The sequence below is a fragment of the Saimiri boliviensis genome, chromosome 3 (genome assembly GCF_048565385.1).
Source record: "Saimiri boliviensis isolate mSaiBol1 chromosome 3, mSaiBol1.pri, whole genome shotgun sequence".
In the NCBI taxonomy this organism is placed as follows: domain Eukaryota; kingdom Metazoa; phylum Chordata; class Mammalia; order Primates; family Cebidae; genus Saimiri; species Saimiri boliviensis.
Genome location: NC_133451.1, coordinates 4,708,163 through 4,732,352, shown reverse-complemented (window position 1 = coordinate 4,732,352; position 24,190 = coordinate 4,708,163). Strand labels below are relative to the sequence as shown.

Genomic DNA, 24,190 nt, shown 5'->3' with positions numbered 1-24,190 from the left:
ACATTAATGCGTGAGGCTGAAGGCCAGCCATGCTCACACTCACAGCTTGTCACCCACTCCCAGAAGACAAATCCTTCCCAGCATGTGCCAGAGAGTGTGTTGTTCATGTCGCCATTCTTCCAAAGCAGTCCCCAGAGCTGCCGTGCTGGGGGTGTCCCTGGGTCCCCACATATGAGGACTCGGCTTCCTGCTGCCTTTGTCAGGGCAGTGGTCATGGGGTACCCGGGACATCAGGGTGCCGTGGGGAGACTTCACTGGGGGCCAAGCCAGGCTATAGATATACAGGGGACCCCTGGAGCCATGTGATTCTTGGGGTGTCAGGAGGTCCCAGTGATGTCCCCGATAGTCACCCACATCCTTGGACGGAGAGTCTCAGCATCTCTGAAGGGCGGGGCTGAGGTCTGCCTCAGCCGGAGGGATCCAGGGCACTCCCACTCCTGCCGGAAACGGTGCAGCCCCCTTGGGGTCCCGGGGCCAGTGGAGAGCTGGCTGGACTCAGCAGCTTCCCTGAGTCACCGACCCCCCCTGCAGGGCCCCATGGGCCTCGCTGTGGACTCTGACCTCCTCCAGGGCCAGCCAGGTCGTTTCTTAGATGTTCCCCCTTTAGCAGTGGGACAGTCTAGGCCGGTGGTTTTCAAGTTTCCTTTCCAAGCAGCAGGACTCTACACACACAGTCTTTACACAGCGCCTGCACACACAGTGGGCAGGGCGGGAGACACCACCTGCTGCCCTCCTGCTCCCCCCACACCCGGAGACCCTCAAGGCGCCTCCACAGAAACCCAGGAGGGAAGACCCTGGCCCAGGAGCTGCAGACAGGCCGGGCAAGCTCCCAGTGCCTCCAGACCTCAGTGTTCCCCTCTCTGAGACGCAGTCACATGTCCCCGCCGGGCTGCTGGCGCCGGGAGGATTCCCCTGTGTCTGGAGTGGCCTTGCTTCTGGCAGGCAGATCTCCACTGTCTGGAGGTTCCAGCCAGCACACCACCTCCCCTGCAAAGTCCTCTCTGGCATCTTCTAAATCCTTCCCTCTGGGTACCCCCTACACACACGTGCTTGGTTTTCACTATAAAAAGTCATCTTTTCAAATCGTATCACACACCTTATCCATCATCATCTCCCTCACCAGACAGTGACAGTGAACAAACGAAAGCTTGCACCTTCTTGGTCCTTAGAACTTTCCAGAGCCCGGCGCACAGCGGGGCCTCCTAGACCCTTGGTGGAGCAGATGATTGCAGCCCGCAACCATTGGACGGGGCCGCCAGACGTCTGATGAAAATCATGACACTACATTATCTGCTGTAGCACATTTCCTAATTTTCTTTGCCCAGAAAAAAGCAAGCAGTCAGCGCACTGGGTTTCACGGAGGGTCATCATGGTTAAGGGACTGTGAATCTCCAAATGGCCCAGGGGGCTGTCATAGCAAACCTGCAGAAGGCAGGCATGAACCGGGCCGCGCTCCGCAGCAGGGATTTGCAATGTCCCTAATGCAGTTCCTTTAAGACTGCAAACTCCTCGGGTCAACAACCATCAAACTGGTTTGATTTGCACATCCCTTCCCCCAGTGCTATTTTTAATCTGTTTTTAGAAAATTAGCAACGGCACATGAGCTATCTTTGTACAGGAAGTGAGAACAGGCTGGAGGGAGACTCTGGCACGGGCCATCTCGGCTGGCGGGGCCTCACGTGATTTTTTCGTTGTTTTACTTTTTCCTCATCTTTTCAGTATTATTGGAATTTAGTAGATGATTTACATTATTGTTTTACAATCATAGAGAAATGGAAGTGATTTTCATCTGGAATACGGGTAATGTGCTCGGTGCTGCTTCGGGTGGGGGCGCCCGCGTGCCTGTGGTCCAGCAAAGGTCCCGTGTTCCCCCCACTGCTGAGTTCGTGTGGCTGACCCTGACCATTTACCTGTGTGGCTACGGGGCCCAGGTGGCCGCCTTGCTCTGGCCACAGGACCAGAATTCTCTGAGGCTGGGTGTGGCCACACGAGGACACCCCTGGGGACCTGGACCCTCATCCCGTGACCCTCCCCACTCCGGCGATTTCTCCATCACACCCGCAAGTGACAAGGGCTATGTTGAAAAGATCATGCTGTCCTATGAAGACTCTGTCCCTGGAGTGTTCTCCGATATCCCAGGCCTAAGCGGAGCTTCCCAGGGACACTCTGAGGACCTGGGATTGCCACTGGGAGGCCTGTTTGAAGGACCACGCTGCAGGGGGCGGGGCCACACCGCAGGGGGCGGGGCCAGGCTGCCGGGGGTGGGGCCACACTGCGGGGGGCGGGGCCAGGCTGCCGGGGGCGGGGCCACACTGCGGGGGGCGGGGCCAGGCTGCCGGGGTGGGGCCACACTGCGGGGGGTGGGGCCAGGCTGCCGGGGTGGGGCCACACTGTGGGGGCGGGGCCAGGCTGCCGGGGGTGGGGTCACACCACAGGGGGCGGGGCCAGGCTGCCGGGGTGGGGCCACACTGCGGGGGGCGGGGCCAGGCTGCCGGGGTGGGGCCGCACTGTGGGGAGCAGGGCCTCTCACCTTTGCAGACGAAGCACTTGATGTGGAAGTACTTGTTCTGCACCCGCAGCACCTCGCCCTTGCACACATTCCCGCACGTGTTGCACAGGATGGCCGTGCTGGGCGACTTCTCCAGGGGGCTGGGAGCAGCCTGGGGCTGCGACACTGTCAGGAGAGAGAGAAGAGCGGTGTTAAAGGATGGATATAGCCACGCGGTGGGTGGCTCACGCCTGTGATCCCAGCACTTTGGGAGGCCGAGACGGGCAGATCACAAGGTCAGGAGTTCGAGTCATGGCCAATATGGTGAAACCCCGTCTATACTAAAATTACCAAAATTAACCTGGCATGATGGCAGATGCCTATAATCCCAGCTACTCAGGAGGCTGAGGCAAGAGAATTGCTTGGGACAGGGAGGCTGCAGTGAGCCAAGATCTAGGCATTGCACTCCAGCCTGGGTGACATAGCAAGATTCTGTCTCAAAAAAAAAAAAAGGGGGGGGGAGGGTTGGACGTGTGAAGCATGAAGGTGAGCAGAGCAGGGTGTGAGGACAAAGAGCAGACACTCCCAGCAGCCCCACGTCCACCAGCACATGCCCGCAGAGCAGCAGGGACAGTCTGTCGTTTCCTTTTGCCTGGGGACCCACAAGTGTAAGATTACAGAGGTGAGGGGTCAGAGGGCTAAGGCCATCTGGTCAACCCCTAGTGTGGGCTCCTGTCTAACGTAGCTCCATGCAGTGAGGGGCCCGAGCCCCATCCGCACACACACCTGTGGCAATGAGGCCATCATCCCCCCCCAACCTGAAAGATGATCCAACCACTGCTGCCTTCACCTGGCACAGCCTTGCCCTCTGGGGTCTCGGGGGAAGGCAGCCCTCTGTGAGCTCAGTAACCCTCAGCAGCAGGAACCAGCATCCTCTCTTCTGCAAGTACAGCAGCCATGGTCCTCAGGGGAGCTCACTTCAAATTTCCTCTGGGTCCTGGGATGTGGAGCTGAATATTGCTGCTATTCCCTTAAAGCCCCCTTAAAGCCACCACCGTACAGGCTGTTTAAGGAGTAGCCAGCTGGATGGACAGGTCAGGATGGATGGTCATAGGGCCTGACTGTGGGGCTCCCGGGGACCGGGCAGGGTGACACACCCCTCATCCCCACTCTCCCAAAGCATCTACAGAGACCAGGGCCCAGGAAAGGGGCCACGGCACAGAAGCCTCAGGCCTGCCCTTCCAGGGGCTCCCCGTGGCCATTAGGGACGGCCAGGTGAGCAACAGTGACCACCAGGCGGCCAGGTGGGCATCACTTTGAAGCTTGAGGAGGAGTTGGTAGACGGAGGTGTGGGAGCTGGGCGTGGAGCCCCACCAGGCACAGAGCTGGCCGCACAGGACCCGGGCAGAACCCAGGCAGTGGGTCCTGGGGGCTGGCGGAGAGGAGCAGCTGCTTGGCAAGTGCTGGCCTGCGAGAGTGAATCAGCCTGGGGGGCTGACGGCCCGGAGCCCAGGGCAGGAGGCTCTGTGGCCAGCGCTGTGCTCGGCAGAACAATGTCCCCAAGATGTCCCCGTGCGAATCCCCGGAACCTGTGCACACACCCGACAGGGGCTTGCAGGTGCGAATAAGTTAACGGCTTTGATGGGATATGATCTGGATGGTCTAGGTGAGCCCAGCATCATCACAGGGGCCTTAGAATAGAACATTTTACAACTGTGGCCAGAGGGAGACGTGACTGTGGAAGGTCAGGGAGATAACACACTGCTGGCTTTGAAGGCAGAGGAAGGGGCCACAAGCCAAGGAATGTGCGTGCCTCCCGAAGCTAGAAAAGGCAAGGAGAGGATTCTCCTCAGTTCCCAGAAGGAACCAGCCCTTCTCATACCTTGGTTTTAGCCCAGCAAGACCTGGTGGCCCTGCGACCTCTGAAATTGTAAGCTAATCAACTTGTGTTCACTCTGCCGTCGCTTGTTACAGAAGCCAGGGAAACTAATGCAGTGGTCGACCCATCGGACGGGCGGGGATGCGGGGGCCGAGGCACCGAGCCTCTCCCCTCTGCATTCTCCTCTGGGAGTGAGAGCCAGCGACACCAAGCACCACCCGCTGCAGCCACCCAGGGCGGGCTTTCATTCGGCCCGCGCTGCGCCCGTGCCTTCTGCTCATGCCAAATTCACCCCGAACGATCTCATTCAGAGGCTGGACACACGGACAATGGCTAGGCCCAGGAAAGGCGGCGCTCAGACCACACCCGTCGCTGCCGGCCCAGGGAGCCGAGCCCGGCCTCGGCACCAGCCGGGAAGCCAGCCGCGTGGCAGACCCACAGGGAGGCCACTGCTCTCCCTCGACAGCCAAGAGGCCAGACAACAGCTCGGTCCCACATGGCCAGGACTTGACCCACAACTCACAGCTGTCCTCACTGATGCCTCCGCTTTCCAGTTAGGCTCATTCAGAGAAAGCCAAGCACTCCCCTAACCAGTCACATGAGATGCCCCCTTCCAGGTGCCACCTGCAGTCCCCTCAGGCCGGAGCCGTCCTTTCCCCCTGGGAGGCTTCCCCACTGCTTGCCTGCCCACGTGGCCGACTCCTTGCCGTAACGGCTCTGAGGAGGTCAAACCCACTTGTCCTCACGCCTTCTTTTATTTCCACAGCACTCTAATGCCAGCTCCTCCTGTCTTGGTCCAGGTTCCATTGAAGCTGGTCTCAAGATAAGGCTGGGCATGTGGTGGTCTATTTCAGGGGTCCCAGGTGCCAGGTTGGAGTGAGGAGCCAGGAAGGTGAAAGCCTGTGGCAGGTGTGTTATTGAGCCACTACCCGACTGGGAGGGGGGCCTCACAGCTTGGAGCCCTCCAGGAAACCCTGAGGATCGTGCCTCAGCTCATCCCTCAGAAGGAAGGGAAGCCGGGAAACTGGCCCTCACCGCCTGTCCCCCCACCGCCTGTCCCCTCACCGCCTGTCCCCTCACCACCTGTCCCCCCACCGCCTGTCCCCCCACCGCCTGTCCCCCCACCACCTGTCCCCCTACCGCCTCTCCCCTGAGTGCAAGAGCTGCTCCAAGGGCGGAACTCCCAGCCCCTCTTAGGGGCTGCCTGGCATCTGGGCTGAGTGAGTTTCTGAGGCACAGAGCCAGGGGCGCTGCAGGTGGGCCGAGGGGTGCGGCACAGGCCCAGAATACACCTGCCACCCTTCATGTGAGGACTAAGCTTATTCACACACAGACACACGCACTCACATCTATTCACACAACTGCTCAACACCAGCACTGATTGAGCTCTGGTCCTGGAAGGTCTCCTCACCCCCCTGGTAAAAATCCAGCAACAGCATCTCAGACAGAAGGGGCCATTTCCTCACCCAGTTCCACCCTGCCCGACCTGTTTCCAGAATCCCACATCCCGGAAGCCGGCGGGCTGGCCACCCATCCTCTCCTGCCCATGGGTGGAACTGAGACGGCACAGCACGGAGGAGGAACCTCGGTCACACTGGGCAGCAGCTCTTCCCAGGCGGGGATTCCAAACAGACCAAGGGTGGTGGGTGTCAGCTGTCTGGGGACGAGGGAGAGGAGTCAGCCAGGGAAGCAGACACAGGAAAGGAGACGAACCGCATGAAAAATAACTCAGCACCACCCTAGCCCTGCCTCTAATTTTACAAACTGTGGACAGGGCAGAGCCCAGCGAGGGTCTCGTGGGCTCAGTCAGCAGCCGCTGGAGGCCACTGCGGCCTTTCTCACTCTGGCTGAATCCACAGCAGGTTTGTCCCACGTGCCTTTTGCCTGCAGAGTCAATGCAGAAACCACCTCATCTGTCATTTAATAACGATGGTGGGGAGGGGGCAGAAGGCGAAGGTTTTCTGGGCAGGAATCTAAGCCTCCTGGTGCAGAGCAAGGATTAGAATGGTGGACTCAGCTTCAGACGGTGCCTCTCTTGACCACTCGTGGCTCAGGCCACCGGGGCCCCTGTAGGCTGCTGTGTGGGTGACGCACCTGGTCCACATCTGAGGCTCAGAGCTCACAGGGGTGGCGGCTGCGGTCTTCAAGACTCTTATGTTCTCCTCTATTGGCAACACGGAGAACAGCGCACACAAGTCTCTTTGTGATCCGCTAAGGCGGGGTTCATGCTGCTGGAATCCGGCCCGAATCCAGCCTGAGAGAAGCATCAGCTTCAGATTCCCGGGAGCAGTGCGGGCGGTGGGGTCAGGTGGACTCTGAGGCAGCCTCAGCTTCTGCATGCTGTGACCCCAGGTAAGTCCCCGAAACTTCTGGCCTTCCGTCTGTGTGTCTGTCTGCCTCTCCAACCAGGCATCTGTCCTCTTCTGCGTTACCTGGCCCCAGGGATGCCAGGACCTTAGGCAAACCATAGCAACCAGCCCAGCAAATAGTAAGTGCTCAATGCACGACTGCCGTGGTTGTTTTCAAGAACACTGGCCTGACCTCACCCGCTTCCAGGTGATTGGAAATATACTTGGTCAGGGTGGTGGGAGGTTGGAGGGAGCTGCTAAGAGCGTGGACTTGCTTGGAGGCCCCAACCTCACCCACCCGGGCTGCCTCCGGGGTGCCCTGGGGCTGCAGAGTGGTGGCAGAGGCACTGCTCTCTCGCCATGGGAGGTAGACACTGTGCCGGAAGGACCCCGCTGCCTCCAGGCAGGTGGCGCTCCTATAGGTTCCCTCCAGCTGGCCCTGCCCGGCCCTGGGACCACAGGTAGGTCAATTGGTGTGCACCTGCCTCCCAAGGGGGTTCACTCCTTGTCCGGCTGCAGCTGCCAAATTTTGAAGATGGGCACACAAGGAGGCCAGGGAGGCAACGGCAAAACCCTGCGAAAGCAGGGGCCAGGCTCTCCTCAGTCTCCCAGAACCTGGCCCAAAGTAAGCCATGTGCTCTACATTGAAAAGAGAAGTTTCAGGTTGTCCTTGAGCAGATGGATGGATGGACGAACCGTGCTGTATCCAGACGATGAAATATTATTCAGCCACAAAAGAAGCGTGCCATCCCACTGTGAGAAGGCATGGAGGAGCCCTTGATGAATACGGGAAGATGCGGGCCTGAAAAGGTTACGTCCTGCAGGATTCTAACGATGTGACATGTTGGAAAAGGCAAAACGAAGGAGACAGTAGGAGGATCAGTGGTGGCGAGGGCTGGGATCAGCAGAGCTAGGGGATTTTTAGGGCAGTGATGCTGCTCTGGGTGACAGGTAGATCCACGGCACTGTGCATTTGTCCAAACCCACAGAACCTACAACATGCAGGGTGACCCCAGTGTAAAGTGTGGGCTTCACTTACTAACACATCCAGCTTGGTTCAGCTCTAACAAACGCGTGTCAGCAGAGCAAGATGTTAATCACAGGGACACTGATGGGGAGCACACGAGAACTCACTGTATCTTCTAGAAACCCAGAGCTGCTCTGAGAAATGAAATCATTACAAAATTTAAAAATTCCGGTGGCTCAAGCCTATCATCCCAGCACTTTGGGAGGCCGAGGCGGGTGGATCACGAGGTCGAGAGATCGAGACCATCCTGGTCAACATGGTGAAACCCCGTCTCTACTAAAATACAAAAAAAATTAGCTGGGCATGGTGGCGCGTGCCTGTAATCCCAGCTACTAGGAGGCTGAGGCAGGAGAATTGCCTGAACCCAGGAGGCGGAGGTTGCAGTGAGCCGAGATCGTGCCATTGCACTCCAGCCTGGGTAACAAGAGCGAAACTCCGTCTCAAAAAAAAAAAAAAAAATTTAAAAATTCTAGGCGGGGCTCGGTGGCTCAAGCTTGTAATCCCAACACTTTGGGAGGCCTAGGCAGGTGGACTGCTGAGGTTAGGAGTTCAAGACCAGCGTGGCCAACATGGTAAAACCCCATCTCTACTAAAAATACAAAAATCAGCCAGGTATGGTGGTGCACACCTGTAATCCCAGCTAATCCCGGCTGAGGCAGGAGCATTGCTTGAACCTGAGAGGCAGAGGTTGCAGTGAGCCAAGATCACTCCAGCCTGGGTGACACAGTGAAACCCTATCTCAAAAAAATAAAATAAAATAAAATAAAAAGGAGCTAACCATAAGAGTGGCAGGTTCATTTCACTGCAGTTTCAAGATCGGCTCCAATAATTTGGTTTAACAAGACGCTAACTGTGATAATAACATAAAACACAAACTCAAGTGCTAAGAATCCATCACACAGGGGCTGACGGCATTTAGTCCCTGGTGATAATGAAACCCCAGCCTTGGGGACCCCAGGGGGAATAACAAGAATGATTGCTGGTGGCCGGGCCTGGTGGCTCAAGCCTGTAATCCCAGCACTTTGGGAGGCCGAGGCGGGTGGATCACAAGGTCGAGAGATCGAGACCATCCTGGTCAACATGGTAAAACCCCGTCTCTACTAAAAATACAAAAAATTAGCTGGGCATGGTGGCACGTGCCTGTAATCCCAGCTACTCAGGAGGCTGAGGCAGGAGAATTGCCTGAACCCAGGAGGCAGAGGTTGTGGTGAGCCGAGATCGTGCCATTGCACTCCAGCCTGGGTAACCAGAGTGAAACTCCGTTTCAAAAAAAAAAAAAGAATGATTGCTGGTGTCGTTAGCACATAACCTCCACAGCAAAGGGACGCAGCTGTCTCGGGAAATCCCCCTGCCTCCCCCTCCAGGCTGGACTCCTGCTCTGCCACCAGCGGGCCAGGATGGGAGCCAGCAGGGTCCGGCTTGCACTCACCATCCAGGGGCAGCAGTGTGACCTTGGTGAGTAGATTTGACCTTGCAAAGTCTCAGTTTCCACATCTGTAAATCAGGGCTTGATCTTAGGAGGATGTTTAGAATGCCCATTGAAGTAGAGAAAGCTCCATGTGCAATCCTGACACGTGGCTGTGAACAGCGGCTGTCAGCGGAGTTCTCTCCAGGGCTGAGACGGGCCGCAGGCTGCAGGGTGGAGGGGTCAGATGACTATCGGAAAGTGGAAAAATGATCACTCTGAGGTCCACTCACGGTTTCACAGCCCAGAGCAGGAGTCCACAAACATTCTCAGGAAAAAGCAAGACAGTAAATCCTTTAGGCTTTGCAGGCCATGCAGTCTCTGCAACTAATCAACTCCACTTATATCTGAAAAGCACCGATGGACGATATGTAATCAAATGCACACAGCTGTGTTCCAATAAAACTTTATTTGTGTGTTGGCCTTAGTGTATGGCCCTGGCCTAGAGTTCCCCGAGGGCCACACTTTTGCTTACATTAGCCTCATCAGCCAACTGTCCCCCCAACCCTTGGTGGGTGGCAGGTAGGGTACTGGGAAGGGCAGGGACAGCCCTGTTCAAATCCTGGCTATGCCACCTTGGGCAGATCACACCACCCCCTGGAGCCTCGTTTTCCTCATCTATGAAATGGGGACAACCATTCTCAAGACACAGGGGTCATGTGAGATGTGAAACTGGTGACCCCACCACTGCAGCGAGACAAGCCTCGGTATATTCTCCGCCTGACTGGGGCTGCCAGGGTGTGGCCAGTCCTTTCAGATCCTCAGCCATGCTCGATGGGATGCTAGTCTGATGATGACCTTTGGACGGCGAGGGCTCCTCAGCACTGACCTCTGCGCCCCAGTGCCTCACCCAGCTGTGCCCAGGCCTGAGGTTCTGAATGGCACCCACCCAGACCCACCCCAGGCCTTGCTGGCGGCTGAACCCCATGAATGCGGCCCTGCAGGGGGATGTGAAGGCTGGCACGGTGGCGTCACGCATCGTGGTGGGGGAGCCTCCGGGACACCGGGTGGAAGCATGTGTGGTCATTCGGACCCTGCACTCCTCTCCCGTGAGCTGGAGGACCCCGTTCCGGCCTCCTGAGCCATGCAACACCGAGCTTCTCCTCCTCGCCCGGGTGGCTCCGACGGGACCTGGCAGCACCTTCCCCACCACCTTCAGAGACGTTCACCAGCCCTCCTTCGAGTCCCACGTGTGATGCTCGTCCTCAAACCTAGAGGCCGACGGTGACGTCACTCGGGTCGGGAGCCCTCCTCTTGTCCGTTTCCTTCCGTGTGGCCCTGATCACTGCGGGGTATCTGCAGGCCCCACCTCGTCCTGCTGCCCACAGCCCAGATTCGGGGACGAGCATCTGCCCTGACCCTCCACGGTGCTCTCGGCTGTTGGAAGCCACTGCAAGTCACGTGGCTTTACCCTGGACATCAAACTGTGCGACCCTGGGTCAGGTACACTCAACACCAAACGCTCCCACGGGGGAGATGTTCTTTTCTGTTGGTTCATCGTTCATCTGTTCGGCCAGCACGTGTTTGAGGACCTGTTCTGTGCACTGAGTTGGTGTAGGCCCCAGGGACACCGCCGTGAATGAAACAGCCACAGTCCCCGCCCTCCACACTCTCGTTTGGTCCATACCATGCCCCACAGGAATGGTCGGCCATCCCCATGCCACAGATGGGGACGCCGAGGCTAGGAGATGGTCACACACGGCTGGGTGAGAGACCGGAGCCCAGCTCAAGTGTGTCTGACACTCCTCCTCCCACCAGCTTCATCACCTGTTAGGCTGTAAATCGTGTGTTCACTTATTCAACAGACAGAGGAACAGACACACTGTCAGGCACCAGTGGAGACGTGTCCATTCGGCACCACACCAGCACGACAGGCACCAAAGGGGGGACATGCCAGGCCAAAGGGGCACGGCGTGGGGTGGGGGGCAAACTCCTCTTTCTGACCAGCGAACCAGCTCTCAAGACCCAGACAGCAGAGTCTTCATCATTCCGTGATCCTGGAAAATGCTTTTTTTTTCTCTTGAGACAGGGAGGGTCTCGCTCTGCCGCCCAGGCTGGAGTGCAGTGGCAAGAGCTCAGCTCACGGCAGCCTCAACCTCCTGGGCTCAAGCCATCCTCCCACCTCAGCCTCCCGAGTGGCTGGGACCACAGGTGTGTGCCACCAGGCCCTGCTAATTTTTGCAATTTTTTGTAGACACAGGGTCTCGCCATGCTGCTCAGGCTGGTCTCGGACTCCTGGGCTCAAGCGATCCTTCCATGTCAGCCTCCCAACGTGCTGGGATGACAGGTGTGAGCCACCGCACGGACTGGGGAGTTTTTGACTGTTTATTTCTGCTCTCTGCCCACAGATCTATAGTCAGTTCCCCGCTCCTCGGAGGGCCCGGTGAACTCTGGACCCCTGAGCGGGTATTCCTGGCTTGGCCAAAGACCAGCAGTCGTGTTCAGTTTGCTCTCTTGCTTTCCTCATTTGCTCCGGAGGTAATCCAGCTAGAGAATGGGCAGGGCACCCCCCTTGAGTACTCACACAGGGGAAAGCTCGGGGTCCACCAATGACAGGGGTTCGCATCGATCCCTGCTCCATCCGCCAAGATGATTTCAGAAGCTCCCCATCTGCTGTTTGTATTGTGCAAACGGCTGGCTTGGGGTTTCCCAATGTCTTAAGTATGTTCTAATAATAGTCATTTTTCTAAGCCTACACAGACACACACATGAACTCCAGAGGTCCCAGCTCACCCAGAGCGGGTCATAGGACACACAGTTCCAGCTTCCCTTTCACACCTTTCCTTCTGACCATGGTAATGAGCAGAGAAATACAAAGAGGGGCACAGAGTTGTGGGCAGGCACAGTGGGGATGAACCTGTGTGCAGTCAGGGAGAGCCTCTGGAAGGAGGTGACACAAGCTGGCAGCTCAGAGGATGGGCAGGCACCTTCTGGGACAGGAGTGAGCTGGGCTCACCTTCATTGCAGCACAGCCCTGAGACGTGGGCAGCTGCTGTCCACCGGCCTGGCTGACCCTCTAGCCTGGAAGCCCACGTGTGCCAGGGCCAGGCCTGAGGGGTTTGCCCAGGGCTGGGTGCTGGGGAGCCTGGAGCTGATGCCAGCCATGTGCTGACGTGTGCTCAGCCATTCCTTGCCAGGAGACAGACGTGGCTGTCACATACGACGGGGTCACAAGTACCCTGTGCCAGCTCTGCCCTGGGGCACAGGGCTTTCCTTGGGCTAGTTGTCTAAATATGGAATTAAAGAGCACACACACATGCACTCTGCATCCTCATGCATCCTGCCATGCTGTCTTTTTGGGGACTTACAGACCCACCCCTGTGCCTTACTGGGTCCCCTCCCTCAGGCTCTCACTCTATAGGTCGTGCCTGGGTTCCAGAGCTGGTCCAGGCCTTCCCACGGTCCTGCCCAAGTGTTACTTCTTAGAAAATCATGCCAGATCACAGGCGGGCGCTTCCTTCCTAACCTACTTAAGGGCTGGCTGCTAATTATAACCGTGAACTGAGGACACAGCTCTCCGGAGCCGGCCCTGTTCTTGCCACGACTGTCACCGCCTGGGCTTAGCCAGTGGGCTCCAAAGGTCTCTGATCCCACATGGTCGGACGCAGCAACCCTCTGTTCAATCTCCCATTAAGCAAAGGCGCACTGGGCACTCTCTCTCTGCCAAGAACTAGGCTGGCATGGGGCTGAGTGTTGGGCAGGCACTGCCCTGTCCCCAAGCAGTCATGGAACAGTCCTGGGCACAAGAGCACACAGGAAGCTCATGGTGCCGGTGCTGGGGGGACGCCAGGCCCAGGACACTCCTCCTGCGGCTGCCCCCGCTCTATTTCAGTGATGACGGGAGACACCTTGTACCAGGAGGCAGCCTGGCCCTCTTCCAGCTCCCCAGGAGTGCAGTCTGGCTTCTCCCATCTGAGTCCTTGACCTGCCCATGGCCAGACCATGGCTCCCTGAGGACCGCAACCCGCCCGGCTCTGCCTCGGGGTCCTGAGAATGGACGCAGGGCTTGTGCACAGATGTAAGCAGATGAAACTGATTATGGGAAAATGCCTCAGGCTCCTGACCTCCACAAGCCTCTCTCAACCTCGCTGTCACCGCAGACCAATGTAACAGGCTGACACTCCTGGGGTGTCAGCCACCCTGGCTCTCAGTGCCCTGCTCAGGGCTGGCCCAGACATCGACAGCCAAACTCGTCTTTCTGTCCAGTGAACCAGCTCGTGGGGAGGATCGCTTGAGCCCATGAGCTGTCCTCCTCTCGCGCTTACCCACTGCTCAGAACGCGTCCTTTGACATCTGTTTCCTCTGTAGGGCTGGTGGGCTCCACACCTGCTGAGCTCACCTGGAGGTCCAGCCCCCTGCCAGTGCCTGAACCCTAGGACATGCTTGGGGACCAGGATGAACGCATGTGCCTCACACTGACCTGCAACCACCTTCCCCAGAGCATGCAACAGTAGCATCCAGCCATCTCAGCACCTCCCATGGTGTCCTGGAAGCCTCGGAGCTTATCCCTCTGAGCTCTCCACGGGCTGTCTGAGCGAAGCCCTGTGGCACGCTGCATCTTCAAAGGTGACAATCACCACAACTGTTCTCACACGCTCTTCTACAACACCATGTTGACCCTTCTTCTGTTACATGATGGGGGCTAAGGCCCCTCTCCTTGAAGCTGGGTGGATCTCTGTGACTGCCTCGACCAAAAGGATATGACAGAATTGACACCAGGCAGCTTCCAATCTGGCTCATCAAATACTCCTGGCTCCTGCCTTGCTTTCTTAGGATGCTCATTCTGGGGACCCGGCAGCCATATTAGGAGGAAGCCCAAGTCACTCCATGCTGTGACCGCACATGGAGCCCATATGTTTCTGTTCTGGCAGAAAGACCATGGAAGTCCCCACAGATGGCCAGCATTGACTGCAAGACGTGTCAGCAAAGACGCTTGCAGAGGATTCTGGCCCCCAGCTCATGAGTCACTCTCAGCCTTTGGGTCTACCCAGTGAAACCACAGACATTGTGGAGAGGAGATGGGGCATGCTCACTGTGCCCTTTCTCCGTGGCAGGTCCTCCCAGTCTGTGCATGTAACAGGATGTTTGTCTTACGCCACTGAGGCAGCCGCGGAAAACCAGAATGCCACCTCAGTGATGGCTCCAGACATCAGAAGACCTCTTTGCAAAGCTTTTGCTCACATCATTTCTAGCTCCCTCTGTGCATGCCCCCCAAGGGCAGAACCCCGTCCTGCCCTGCTGAGAAGCTCCCCCTCCAAACCCAAGGCTGGCCACCTCCTCCTCACTCTCTGATCCCACTTCTGCTTTCACACACATGGGCTTTCATGAAAGATGTCCAGGAACGGATTCTCTAAATCAGTGGGCCACCACCTGGGGACCCTGGAGATTTTGCAAGGGGTCTGTAGATGCATTTGCACACCATGATTGTCTGCAGACAAATGGGTCCATCTATGTTGCACATCCAGGCACTATGGTTTTCGGTTGTAGGTAGATAGATGCTCAAGGGATTTTTAAAAAGTGGAGGTTGCTAGAAAGCGTTAGATAATCCCCAGTTGCTTTTGTTACTATTTCTTAAGCAATATAATGATTGGATATAGCATGAGGACGTGAGTTGAGAAAGGGGTCTTCACTCTCTGGCAGGTTTGGTGGCCTATAACTTAGATCACAGCAGCTTCCCTGCTCTGGAGAAACAGCTCCAAAAAAATACCAGGTTCCACATTGTTCCTGATCTAGTTTCTGAAACTTGTCCACCAAGCAGAAATTTAGGTTTGATGAGGATAGCAGTTTACAGTTTACAAATCAGCCCTGTGCATTTTATCTCTGCTCATACAAAGACTCCCTGGTGTAGACAGCAGGAGAGGCGACTCAGTGGCGACGCCTGGTCTCCTCACCATCTCCATGGGCTGGCTCCAGACCTCTCTAAAGACAGTAAGGTCACTTTCTCCACAGCCAAAGTCTCAAGAGGAGGCACTTGCCATTTTGATCCAAGAAAGGAAACGCTCTTCAAAGCCTGGTGTGACCTTGCCTGGAATCTTCACAGCCACTCTTGGAGGTATTCTTTTGCCCATTTGGCAGAGTTGGAAGCTGAGCTTAGAGAGGTTAAGTGGCAGCCCGAAACCACATGGTGGGGAGTGGCAGAGCCAGGACTGAAGCCCAAGTCTGCCTCTCTCCAGCTACCCATCTTTGGTCAAAGACAGCTGAGACTGACTGATTTGCAGCCCATTGCCCATGTCGACTACAAGCCACACCTACAGACTCCACCCACCACAGGCTCCACCCACAGCAGACTCTACCTGCCTCAGGCTCCACTCACTACAGACTCCACCCACTGCAGATTCCACCTACCAGCGGTTCCACTAAGACTCCACCCACTGCAGATTCCACCTACCAGAGGCTCCACTAAGACTCCACCCACTGCAAATTCTACCTACCACAGGCTCACTCACTAAGGATCCACCCACCAGAGGCTCCACCTCTAGCAGACTCCACCCACTGCAGGGCAGCCACTGCAACCTTCCATCCTCTCAGCCTTGCCTGGGCTGCACCCACTCTCCGTGTTCCCCTGGCCCCAAAGACTGCTCCTCCCATGCCCTGTGATCACTGTTCTCCTAGGCTCGTCCGAGAAGACCCAACTGCACTGGGATGACTTTATCACCTCCTGGGCATGGTTCCGGAAGCCAGCTCTGCTTACTCCAACTTCCAGCAGGGTGTCCTGCCTGGCCAATTCCCATGTGGGCATCTCTCCTATCCCCCCACGCAGCGTCCTGTTGGCCCAACCGCTTACTGTGGGAAGAGATGACGGGTTGTCCCCGCCACAGTGATCAACTGTAAAGCTCAGGACAGTTCGAGGGAACCAAGCCCTACATTCTCTGGGCTTGCAGGACACCACAGCAAAACACCACCCAGGAAGAGGAGCCCTGCTGATTTTCAGAGGCCTGTGCTATGTATGGTCCAGGCCAGCCCTGCTAGCTCCAGGCCACATGCTCTTGGGAAAGCCATCACCTCCGGAGCCTTGCCCCGCCATCTGCACAGGAAGGCCATGGCCGAACTGAGCTCTTGGTGATGTGGCAAATCCACAGATGTGAAACCATGGATATATGGAGAGCCAACTGTATTCCATTTATCACGTGGAATAGTCGTTTCTTATCTCTACTAGCCATTCATGGACTCCTGGGGAGCAAAGACTGTGTCCTCAACATAGGGCCATTCTGGGGGCTGCCATCTTGTAACCAGTGCCGAGGCTGGACACGGAGCCCAGCACACGGCATGAGCCCAACACACGGCTCCCGGGGCTCAGGGATCCTTGCACACTGACCATCAACTGGGGAGACGCCAGAGGACAGTTACAGGAGAGCACTCCAAGCCCACATCTAGAGGCCCCTGACAGCGTAAGCAGGAGCTGGCCCCTGTGAGACTTGTCCTATAACCCCACAGGGTTGTAGGCAGGCCTCTGTCTTTCTGAAAGACTTGGGGCAGGTCCCTTTTCCCTCCAGCCCAGTGTCTAAGCTGAGCTAGCCGCTAGAGTCTCAAGTGTTGGAGAAGTTCTCCATTTCCACCCAGTGGGAGAGCGTCACCTTAGTCCCACTGAGCTCACTGCGAGGGGACAGTCAGGATGATGGAGTCCCCAAGACAAGCTCTCCAAGTTGGCAAGGTGGCAAGATCTGGGAAGGTGGCCTTAAGCACAAGCTGCACCCCTCTGCTTAGGCGCCTCCTCTGCTCAAGAACCTTCCATGGCTCCCCACAGAACACAGCCCAGCCCCTAAACCAGCACGCTAAGCCTGGTACCCACCTGGTTCCCTGACTTCTTCACTGCCTTCTGATCCCACATTCTTTCCCAAAATTGTCCTTGACAGTCCGGGCACCAGGCTGGGCTCCCACCATCCCTGCTCCCAGAGCACTGTGTGCCCATCTCCCCTGGAAAAACCCTACTTGTCCTTCCAGGCCCACGTCAGATGCCCGCTCTGTCCTGACAGCATGTTCACAGACATTATTCACTCTTGTGCTGAGCTCTGCACTGCAGTCTCCAGGCCCTGAACGCCCTCCTTTGCACCATAACTCTAAGAAAATTGTCCTTATTTTACAGATGCAAAAACTCACCAGGTGAGAGGATCTGCCTGTTCTTCACCTGGTCCCACTGATGGTGTGACCTTGAGCAGGTCAGGGCACCTCTCTGAAGCAAGACAAGCCCCTGGCTTTGCCAGACCTCCCCCAGAGACCCGTGCCGGGCTGGGGGAACAGCGAGCCAGCAAGCCTCATGCTGTCCTGGGGACACTCTTGTCCCAGCACCATCACTGCTTTCAACATGTCTCAGTGTGAGGTATGGCGCTGAAGAGAGCCCCAGTCTCACTTCTGAGGCGAGGTGAGTTGGTGCTGGGTATGGAAGAATCTAGAAGCCCAAAGAAGGCTGAAGAGGAAGTATAGTATGGTGGCACAGGTCTCGGGCTTCCTTTTATTATTATTTTTTGAGATGGAGTCTCACTGTGTCGCCCAGGCTGAAGTGCAATGGTGCAATCTCAGCTCACTGTAACCTCCGCCTCCCAGCTTCAAGCGATTGTCCTGCCTCAGCCTCCCAAGTAGCTGGAATTACAGGCGCGTGCCACCATACTCGGCTAAGTTTTTTATTTTTAGTAGAGATGGGGTTTCACCATGTTGGCCAGACTGGTCTCGAACTCCTGACCTCATGATCCATCCCCCTTGGCCTCCCAAAGTGCTGGGGTTACAGGTATGAGCCACCGAGCTCGGCCTGGGCTTCTGTCTCACTAAGAAAATCTTAAAATCAGAAAATGATTCCATTTCCTTGATACTTTGCACAGTGCTGCAAATAACAGTGACATTGTCTTTTAAAAACAAACGATCAAACCATTTCCTCTTGGTCCTGGCTCCAGAGGGCTTGGTTGCTTGGACCCTTTGTGAGGTTTGGGCTTCCACCAGGCTGAAATTCCACTAGCCCCAATCGAGGCCAAGGGGTCAGGGAGGGGTTCCCAGCCCAGCGGGAAGAGCAGACTCCTCACCACGCTGCTCAGATCTGGGGTGTGCCCGAAGGCCTGCAGGTGGGGGGTCCCATAGCTCCTTCCGGCATGAAAGCCCTGTGATTGTCCTATTTTGAGGCAGAGGCCCATGAGGACAAAGTCACTCTTGGCCACAGACGAGCTCTGTTCACAGAGCAACAGACACGGACGTAGGGTGGTGGGGTCCCAGGCAGCCCTCGGGGCCTGAGAGGAGCCTCTCCTCTGAGAGGACAGGAAGACAAAAACAGTTCAGCGGCCACGCTGCCCCTTCCTCCTGGAGGGCGTGGCGGGAAACAAGAGCAGAGCCGGGAGGCCGCTGGAGCCCTTTGTGTGGGCAGAACTGGGCCCTGCAGATGCCCACGTTGAGCATGGCACCGTGTTTGGAGAGGGAGCCTTCAAAGGTGCCATTAACGTAAAGTGAGATGATCTGCAGGGTGGAGCCTTATCCAGTCGGACTGGCATCAGAAAAAGGGGAAAGGCGGACACAGAGACACCCCCAGAGGGAACACGATGACGAGAAGGTGCGGGAGAAGATGGTGACTTAGACGCCAGGATAGGGGCCCTGGGACGGGTCCTTCCTGGCAGCCTCAGAAGGAGCCAGCGCTGGACACACCCTGATCTGGACTTCTGCCCGCCCAGCCCCCATCCACGTGCTTGTCAGGGCAGTGTGGGGAACCAGCAGGAACGCTTCTTATCGTGCAGGTGTGTCCTGATGCAGCCGGGCAAGCTCGCAGCATCCCCGAGCTGAGATTTCACTGAATGCACCAAGCTAGCACACACCGCGGCTCAGCCCAGCCTCCCGGAGCACGCTCAGAACACCTACCTCTGCCGAGAGCTGGCGAACGCATCTCACACAAAGCCTGTTTCATAATACAGTGTTGACCGCCTCATGTAAGAGTACCGTACCGCAGCTCGCTAGCCCAGAGAAAGATCAAAACTCAAAATGCTAAGTACGGTTTCTACTGAATGCATCTTGTTTTTGCAGCATCACAACATCAAAATATGGTAAGTGGGGGCCCGTCCACACACCATCCCTGCAGGCGGGAAGAGTCAAAGCTGGCCTCAGAGCTCGGCTAGGGACTGGCCGGCTCCCTGGTCACTTCCCTAAGCCCATTTTCCATCTGTAAAGTGGGACACCGAGCCTACCCGAGACCAGGCTTTCAGAGAACGGTGACGTGGGGGTGACCACATGGGGCTGGCAGGAGTTTGTGTGAGTGTGGGGTGGGGGCTTCCTTCCAGGGGCAGAGCTGGGAGAGACGGTACTGGGCAGCTGCCCCTGCTCAGGCTGGCTGTGGGCTCCGGGCAGACGCCAGCCCAGCTCCCGGTGCTTCTAGGACTCTTGAGGTCTCCAGCCACCAGTCCAGACATCCCTGGCACCCACACCCCTGGAAGGTGTTATTCCATTGCCAGAAGAACGAGGCCCTTCCGGAGCCAGGGGCATCTGAGGATCTTAAGGGAGGCATCCGGAAGGTCAAGGCTCAGAGCATCTGCACTGACTCTCCCCCATCCCCCACACAGATGGGGCAGGGAGGACCAACCCAGGTCACGCAGCAAGTCTGTGGCCAGGCCAACACCAAGGCGCGGGTCTCCAGGCTCCCAGCCCAGGGCTCGTCCCCCTGTGTCACACTGCCTGGAGCCAGAGTGGTCACATTGGTCCAACAAGTGACCTCCTCCAGGCCTTCGGCATACAGCAGATGCCCAGTGAATGTTTCTCAAATCTAATCAGAAACAGGAAATGTACTGGGTGACCTCAGGGCACTGCCCAGTGGTGTGGGGGGGCTGATGATGAATAACCCATGTCATCTTTCAGTTCCTGTGCCCAGGCAAGTGCCAGGGACTGCATGAGCACCTCTACCCACGACCCAGGTCACAGAGCTGCAAATGGCAAAACCGCACAGCTGGGCATCGGACCGAGACCTGCCAGACCCCGAGTCAGCTCTCAACTCCCTCTCTGGGAGGAATTGAGGGGCTGAGCTAGTCCCACCAGGGACCCCACTCTCTCTCCAGGCAGCTGCTGTGGTACATGTCCCCAGTGCAGGGACCTAGTGGGCTGGGGAGGATCTGCCAATATGCCCCCAAGCAGATACTGGTCATACCTCAGCTGCCCCACCCACTGCTGCCCAGGCCTTTGAAGACGGCCACAGCCCTGACCTGGAGATACCACATCAGCCTGAACCGGGAGTATAGCAGGCCCCATGCACCTTCATCACATCCAGTGGCCCAGTAAGGATGGCCACGGTGGGTCGGAGAGGTCACTCGCCTTGCCCCCTGCTCCCATCCTCCATTTCCCCAGAGACACACTCAGTCCTGGTCAGTGTGGGCTGCCAGAACAATACCAGATGTGATGGCTTAAAAGACTGACACTAGGCCAGGCGCAGCGACTCACGCCTGTAATCCCAGCACTTTGGGAGGCTGAGGCAGGTAGATCACAAGGTCAGGAGTTCAAGACCAGCCTGGCCGAGACGGTGAAACCCTGTCTGTACTAAAAATAAAAAAAAAAAAAAAAATAGCTGGGAGTGGTAGCAGGTGCCTGTCATCCCTACTACTCAGGAGGCTAAGGCAGGAGAATCTCTTGAACCCAGGGGGTGGAGGCTGCAATGAGCCAAGGTCATGTTGTTGCACTCCAGCCTGGGCAGCAAAAGAAAACTCCATTTCAAAACAAAAAAAGACTGGCACTTATCTCCCAGTTCTGGAGCCTGAGTCTGAGATCAGGCCACCAGCATGGTCGGGCCCTGGCGAGGGCTCCTTCCTGACTTGTAGATGCCTGCCTTCTTATTGTGCCCTCACGTGGCAGAGAGACAGCTCTGGGCAGGAGTCCCATCACAAGGACACCACTCTCACGACCTCATGTAAACCCCATCAGCGCCCAAGCCCCCTGCTCCAAATACCATCACCCTGGGGGTTTGGCTTCAGAGTGTGAATGCCGGGGGGACACGAACCTTCACTTCTTAAGACCATCCACTGTCAGACCCTCCATGGCACCTGCCACTGTAGTCCAATTCTTCTTTCCATCCCACACAGCTGGGACCTGTCTTCTCTTGACCATTTACAGATGGGTAAACAGAGGTTTCAAGCAGGAACGTACCTCCCCAGGCCGCTGGGACCCAGGTCTCTCTGACCCTGGTTCTTTTCACCATGCCCCACCAGTGGACGAGGGGATGGGAGAGGGAGTGGGATGAGGGGCGAACCAGCCCAGGGGTGGCAAATCTGACCCGGACCTGACCAGCGTGGACCTCCTCCTGGAGGCTGTGCCTGCCTCCGCCGGTGTTCCTGCTCTGCCTGCTTCCTTCCCACCTGCCACTGCTCTTCCTGACATGGAAAAGCCCCCACGTGCTGCTAATGCCCTTGAGGCCCAGCACCGTGTCCCAGGAAGACTTCTTTGCCTGGGTCTGGGACTCTGTAATCCTGATTGTGGTCCTCAGAGCATTCTTCCCTGGAAGCTGGCAGCCCTCACGTGGCATCTCTGATCCCTGCCTGACCCTCCCCCATGCCTGGCTTGGCACCCCACCCTTCACATCCAGACTCTTACATGGCGCACAGAGGCCTTCATCCCCCAAATCATAAAGTGGCTACGTGTGCCCGTGCCTGCAAAACCCGCAGCAAAATGCTGGCTCTACCCCAAAATTCAATGTCAGATCCCACCAGCCTACCCACTCAGGGCTCCAAGCCATCACCCCTCTGTCCCTGGGCACGCACGGTGAGTCCACAGCAGGAGGAGGCCAGACGCTACAAGTGTCGAATTTTCTCCACAAAACGTGATCATCGAGGGCCTCTGTAGGGATTGGTGTGTTTGGGAAGGGATCTGAGTTTAGATCTGAAAATTCTTGTCCCTGAAGCCTCAACCATGTGGGTGCTCAGGCTGGGAGATGGGTGCTGCCTAGATTTGGGGAGGAGCCCAGGTGGATGCCCCACAGGGCCAGAATGCCCTCCATTCAGAATTCACACCCACATCGTCACAAGTGAAGGCACTGGAGAGTGTGCAGGGCAACAGCTCCACCCCACGTGACCTGCAAGTGCTGGGCCCCTGGCACAGGCCTGTGGGCATACCTCCAGGTGCCCACGGGCACTTCACTTCATTACAATCTTCCCCAGAAGGAAAGAGACCTGGAATGTACCAAGATTTCCCTTTTGCTGAGACACAAGCCACTCGGGTTATGGTGCAGGGCCCAGCCACCACCAGGGCCAAGCTGGCAGTGGGCACCAGCCACTGTGTGGACAAAGATGCCACTATAAATCAGTGGCCCTCAAAGCCTGTGATCAAACCCAGGTCAGTGTGGGCTGGTGCAGGGTGCCTGTGGCAACACCCCTGGTTTTCAAATGTCCTCTACCTCTGTGCAGGCATGGTATAGGCACAATGGCGCCAGCCCCATCGCCAGCTAGCATGAGAGGCACTGTCACCCTCAGGTGGCAGGCGAAGGAACCCCGGCTCAGAGACGTTCAGTAGCCTGGCCAGATCACACAGCCTTCAACTGGCAGGGTGGGGCCTGGAGCCTGGGCTTCTATGTGAGAACTGGTTTTCTGCCCGTCTGCCTCTCCCATCTCCGCCTCAAATTCCTGGGCCTTCTCATGTTCTCCTGGTCTGCTGATTCAAGGGAGGCTGGTGTGAGGAAGCATTTCCGGTGTGTCTAATTAAAACTGGCTGTCGGGATATCTGGCCTGGAGCCCAGGGAAGGCCACGCCGGGCAGGGGAACCGGGACGCAGTGGCTCTGTGGCATTCGCTAACCACGTGCCCAACAGAGGCAGCCCGCCCCGACCCTAAAGCCAGTCTCTCGGGGGATCAGCCTTATACCAACGGGGTCCGGCTCATGCACCAGTCTACGGGTCTACACACGGGCAGGCAGGGGTGCGCTGGCCCCGGTCACACAGCCTCACTGCGGTGACAAGGTCCGGGCTCCCCCTGGACAGGCCAAGAGGTGTGGCAGGAGGTGGCTTGGGGTGGGAGGCCTGCCCAGGACCCTTGCTAACCTCCAGAGACACGTTCCTTTGGGTTCAACGACAAAAATGACTTCATTCTGATGACCTAAGGAATGCTACTCATGGTTAGAAACCCAAACAGTACGTCAATGTTGAAGGAAAAACGAAACATCTCCTGATTCCCTTTCACTCTGAAATGACTGCTCTTAACGTCTCAGCGGCTGCTCCATCATGCGTTTCTGTAGACCATCAACGAAACCACCTGTTCTCACATACCTGGGACATAAGATAGGCCATCACATCCCAGAATAATTCATCCCTTTTCATAAGGCAGAGCCTCGATGTGCTTTCAGAAACAGTGTTCTCAGCGCCTCCACAGAACCAAGTGCTCGGTGCACACATCTGAAAGTGGTGACTTCCCTGAGATGTCGCTCCCAGAGCTGTGCTGTTCGCCTGTGTGGAATGCACACTCAATGGCTTTTGGTACTTCACAGAGTTGGGTGTTGCGTGCTGATCACCATAATCCATTTTAGAAAATTTCCATCACCCCAGAAACAAATGCTGCCTCCTTTACCATCAGCCCCACTTTCTCTCCGCAGCGGCGGAGCATCCGCGGTGTGGCGGGCATCAGTGCCTCATTGCTTTTGATGGCCGAGAAATACTCCATTGTAGGGACAGAGCCCATCTGACTCATCCATTAGTCAGTCGATGAACTCTGGGGTTGTTTCTGCTTCCTGGTTTTTATGAATAACGCTGCTGTGAACATTCGAGCGTAAATGTCCGGCGTGGATGTAGTTGTGTGTTTCTTTTGGGTAGATACCCAGGAGTGGAGTTGCTGGGTCCTGTGGTCACTCTGTGTGTCACATTTCCAGGAACTGGCAGAGTGTTTTCCACGCGGATTCTGATGTCTACGCATCCCCACCTCCAGCTCTGGGCGTGCCTGCGATTTTGACCCAGCCGTTCCGGCAGAGCTGCAATCCGTGTCTCACAGGGACTTTGATTTGCTGTTCCCTGCGGGCGAATGATGCTGGCCCTGTTTCATGTGCAGATTCTCCCTTTG

At 56.8% G+C, this 24,190-nt stretch overlaps 1 protein-coding gene across 19 annotated transcripts in view; it reads right to left on the bottom strand.

Annotated features, from left to right (window-relative positions):
• The window catches only part of ABLIM2 (actin binding LIM protein family member 2), a 189,127-nt gene that overhangs the window by 135,212 nt on the left and 29,725 nt on the right, over window positions 1–24,190 (bottom strand). For all 19 annotated transcript variants that reach the window (XR_012516799.1, XR_012516803.1, XR_012516800.1 and 16 more), the window contains exon 2: window positions 2,531–2,674. Coding sequence is in view for 14 of the 19 variants with exons in the window: in XM_074395839.1 (XP_074251940.1) it covers window positions 2,531–2,674 (144 nt within the window). In the remaining 5 variants the exon portion in view is untranslated. The remainder of the gene's footprint in view (window positions 1–2,530; window positions 2,675–24,190) is intronic.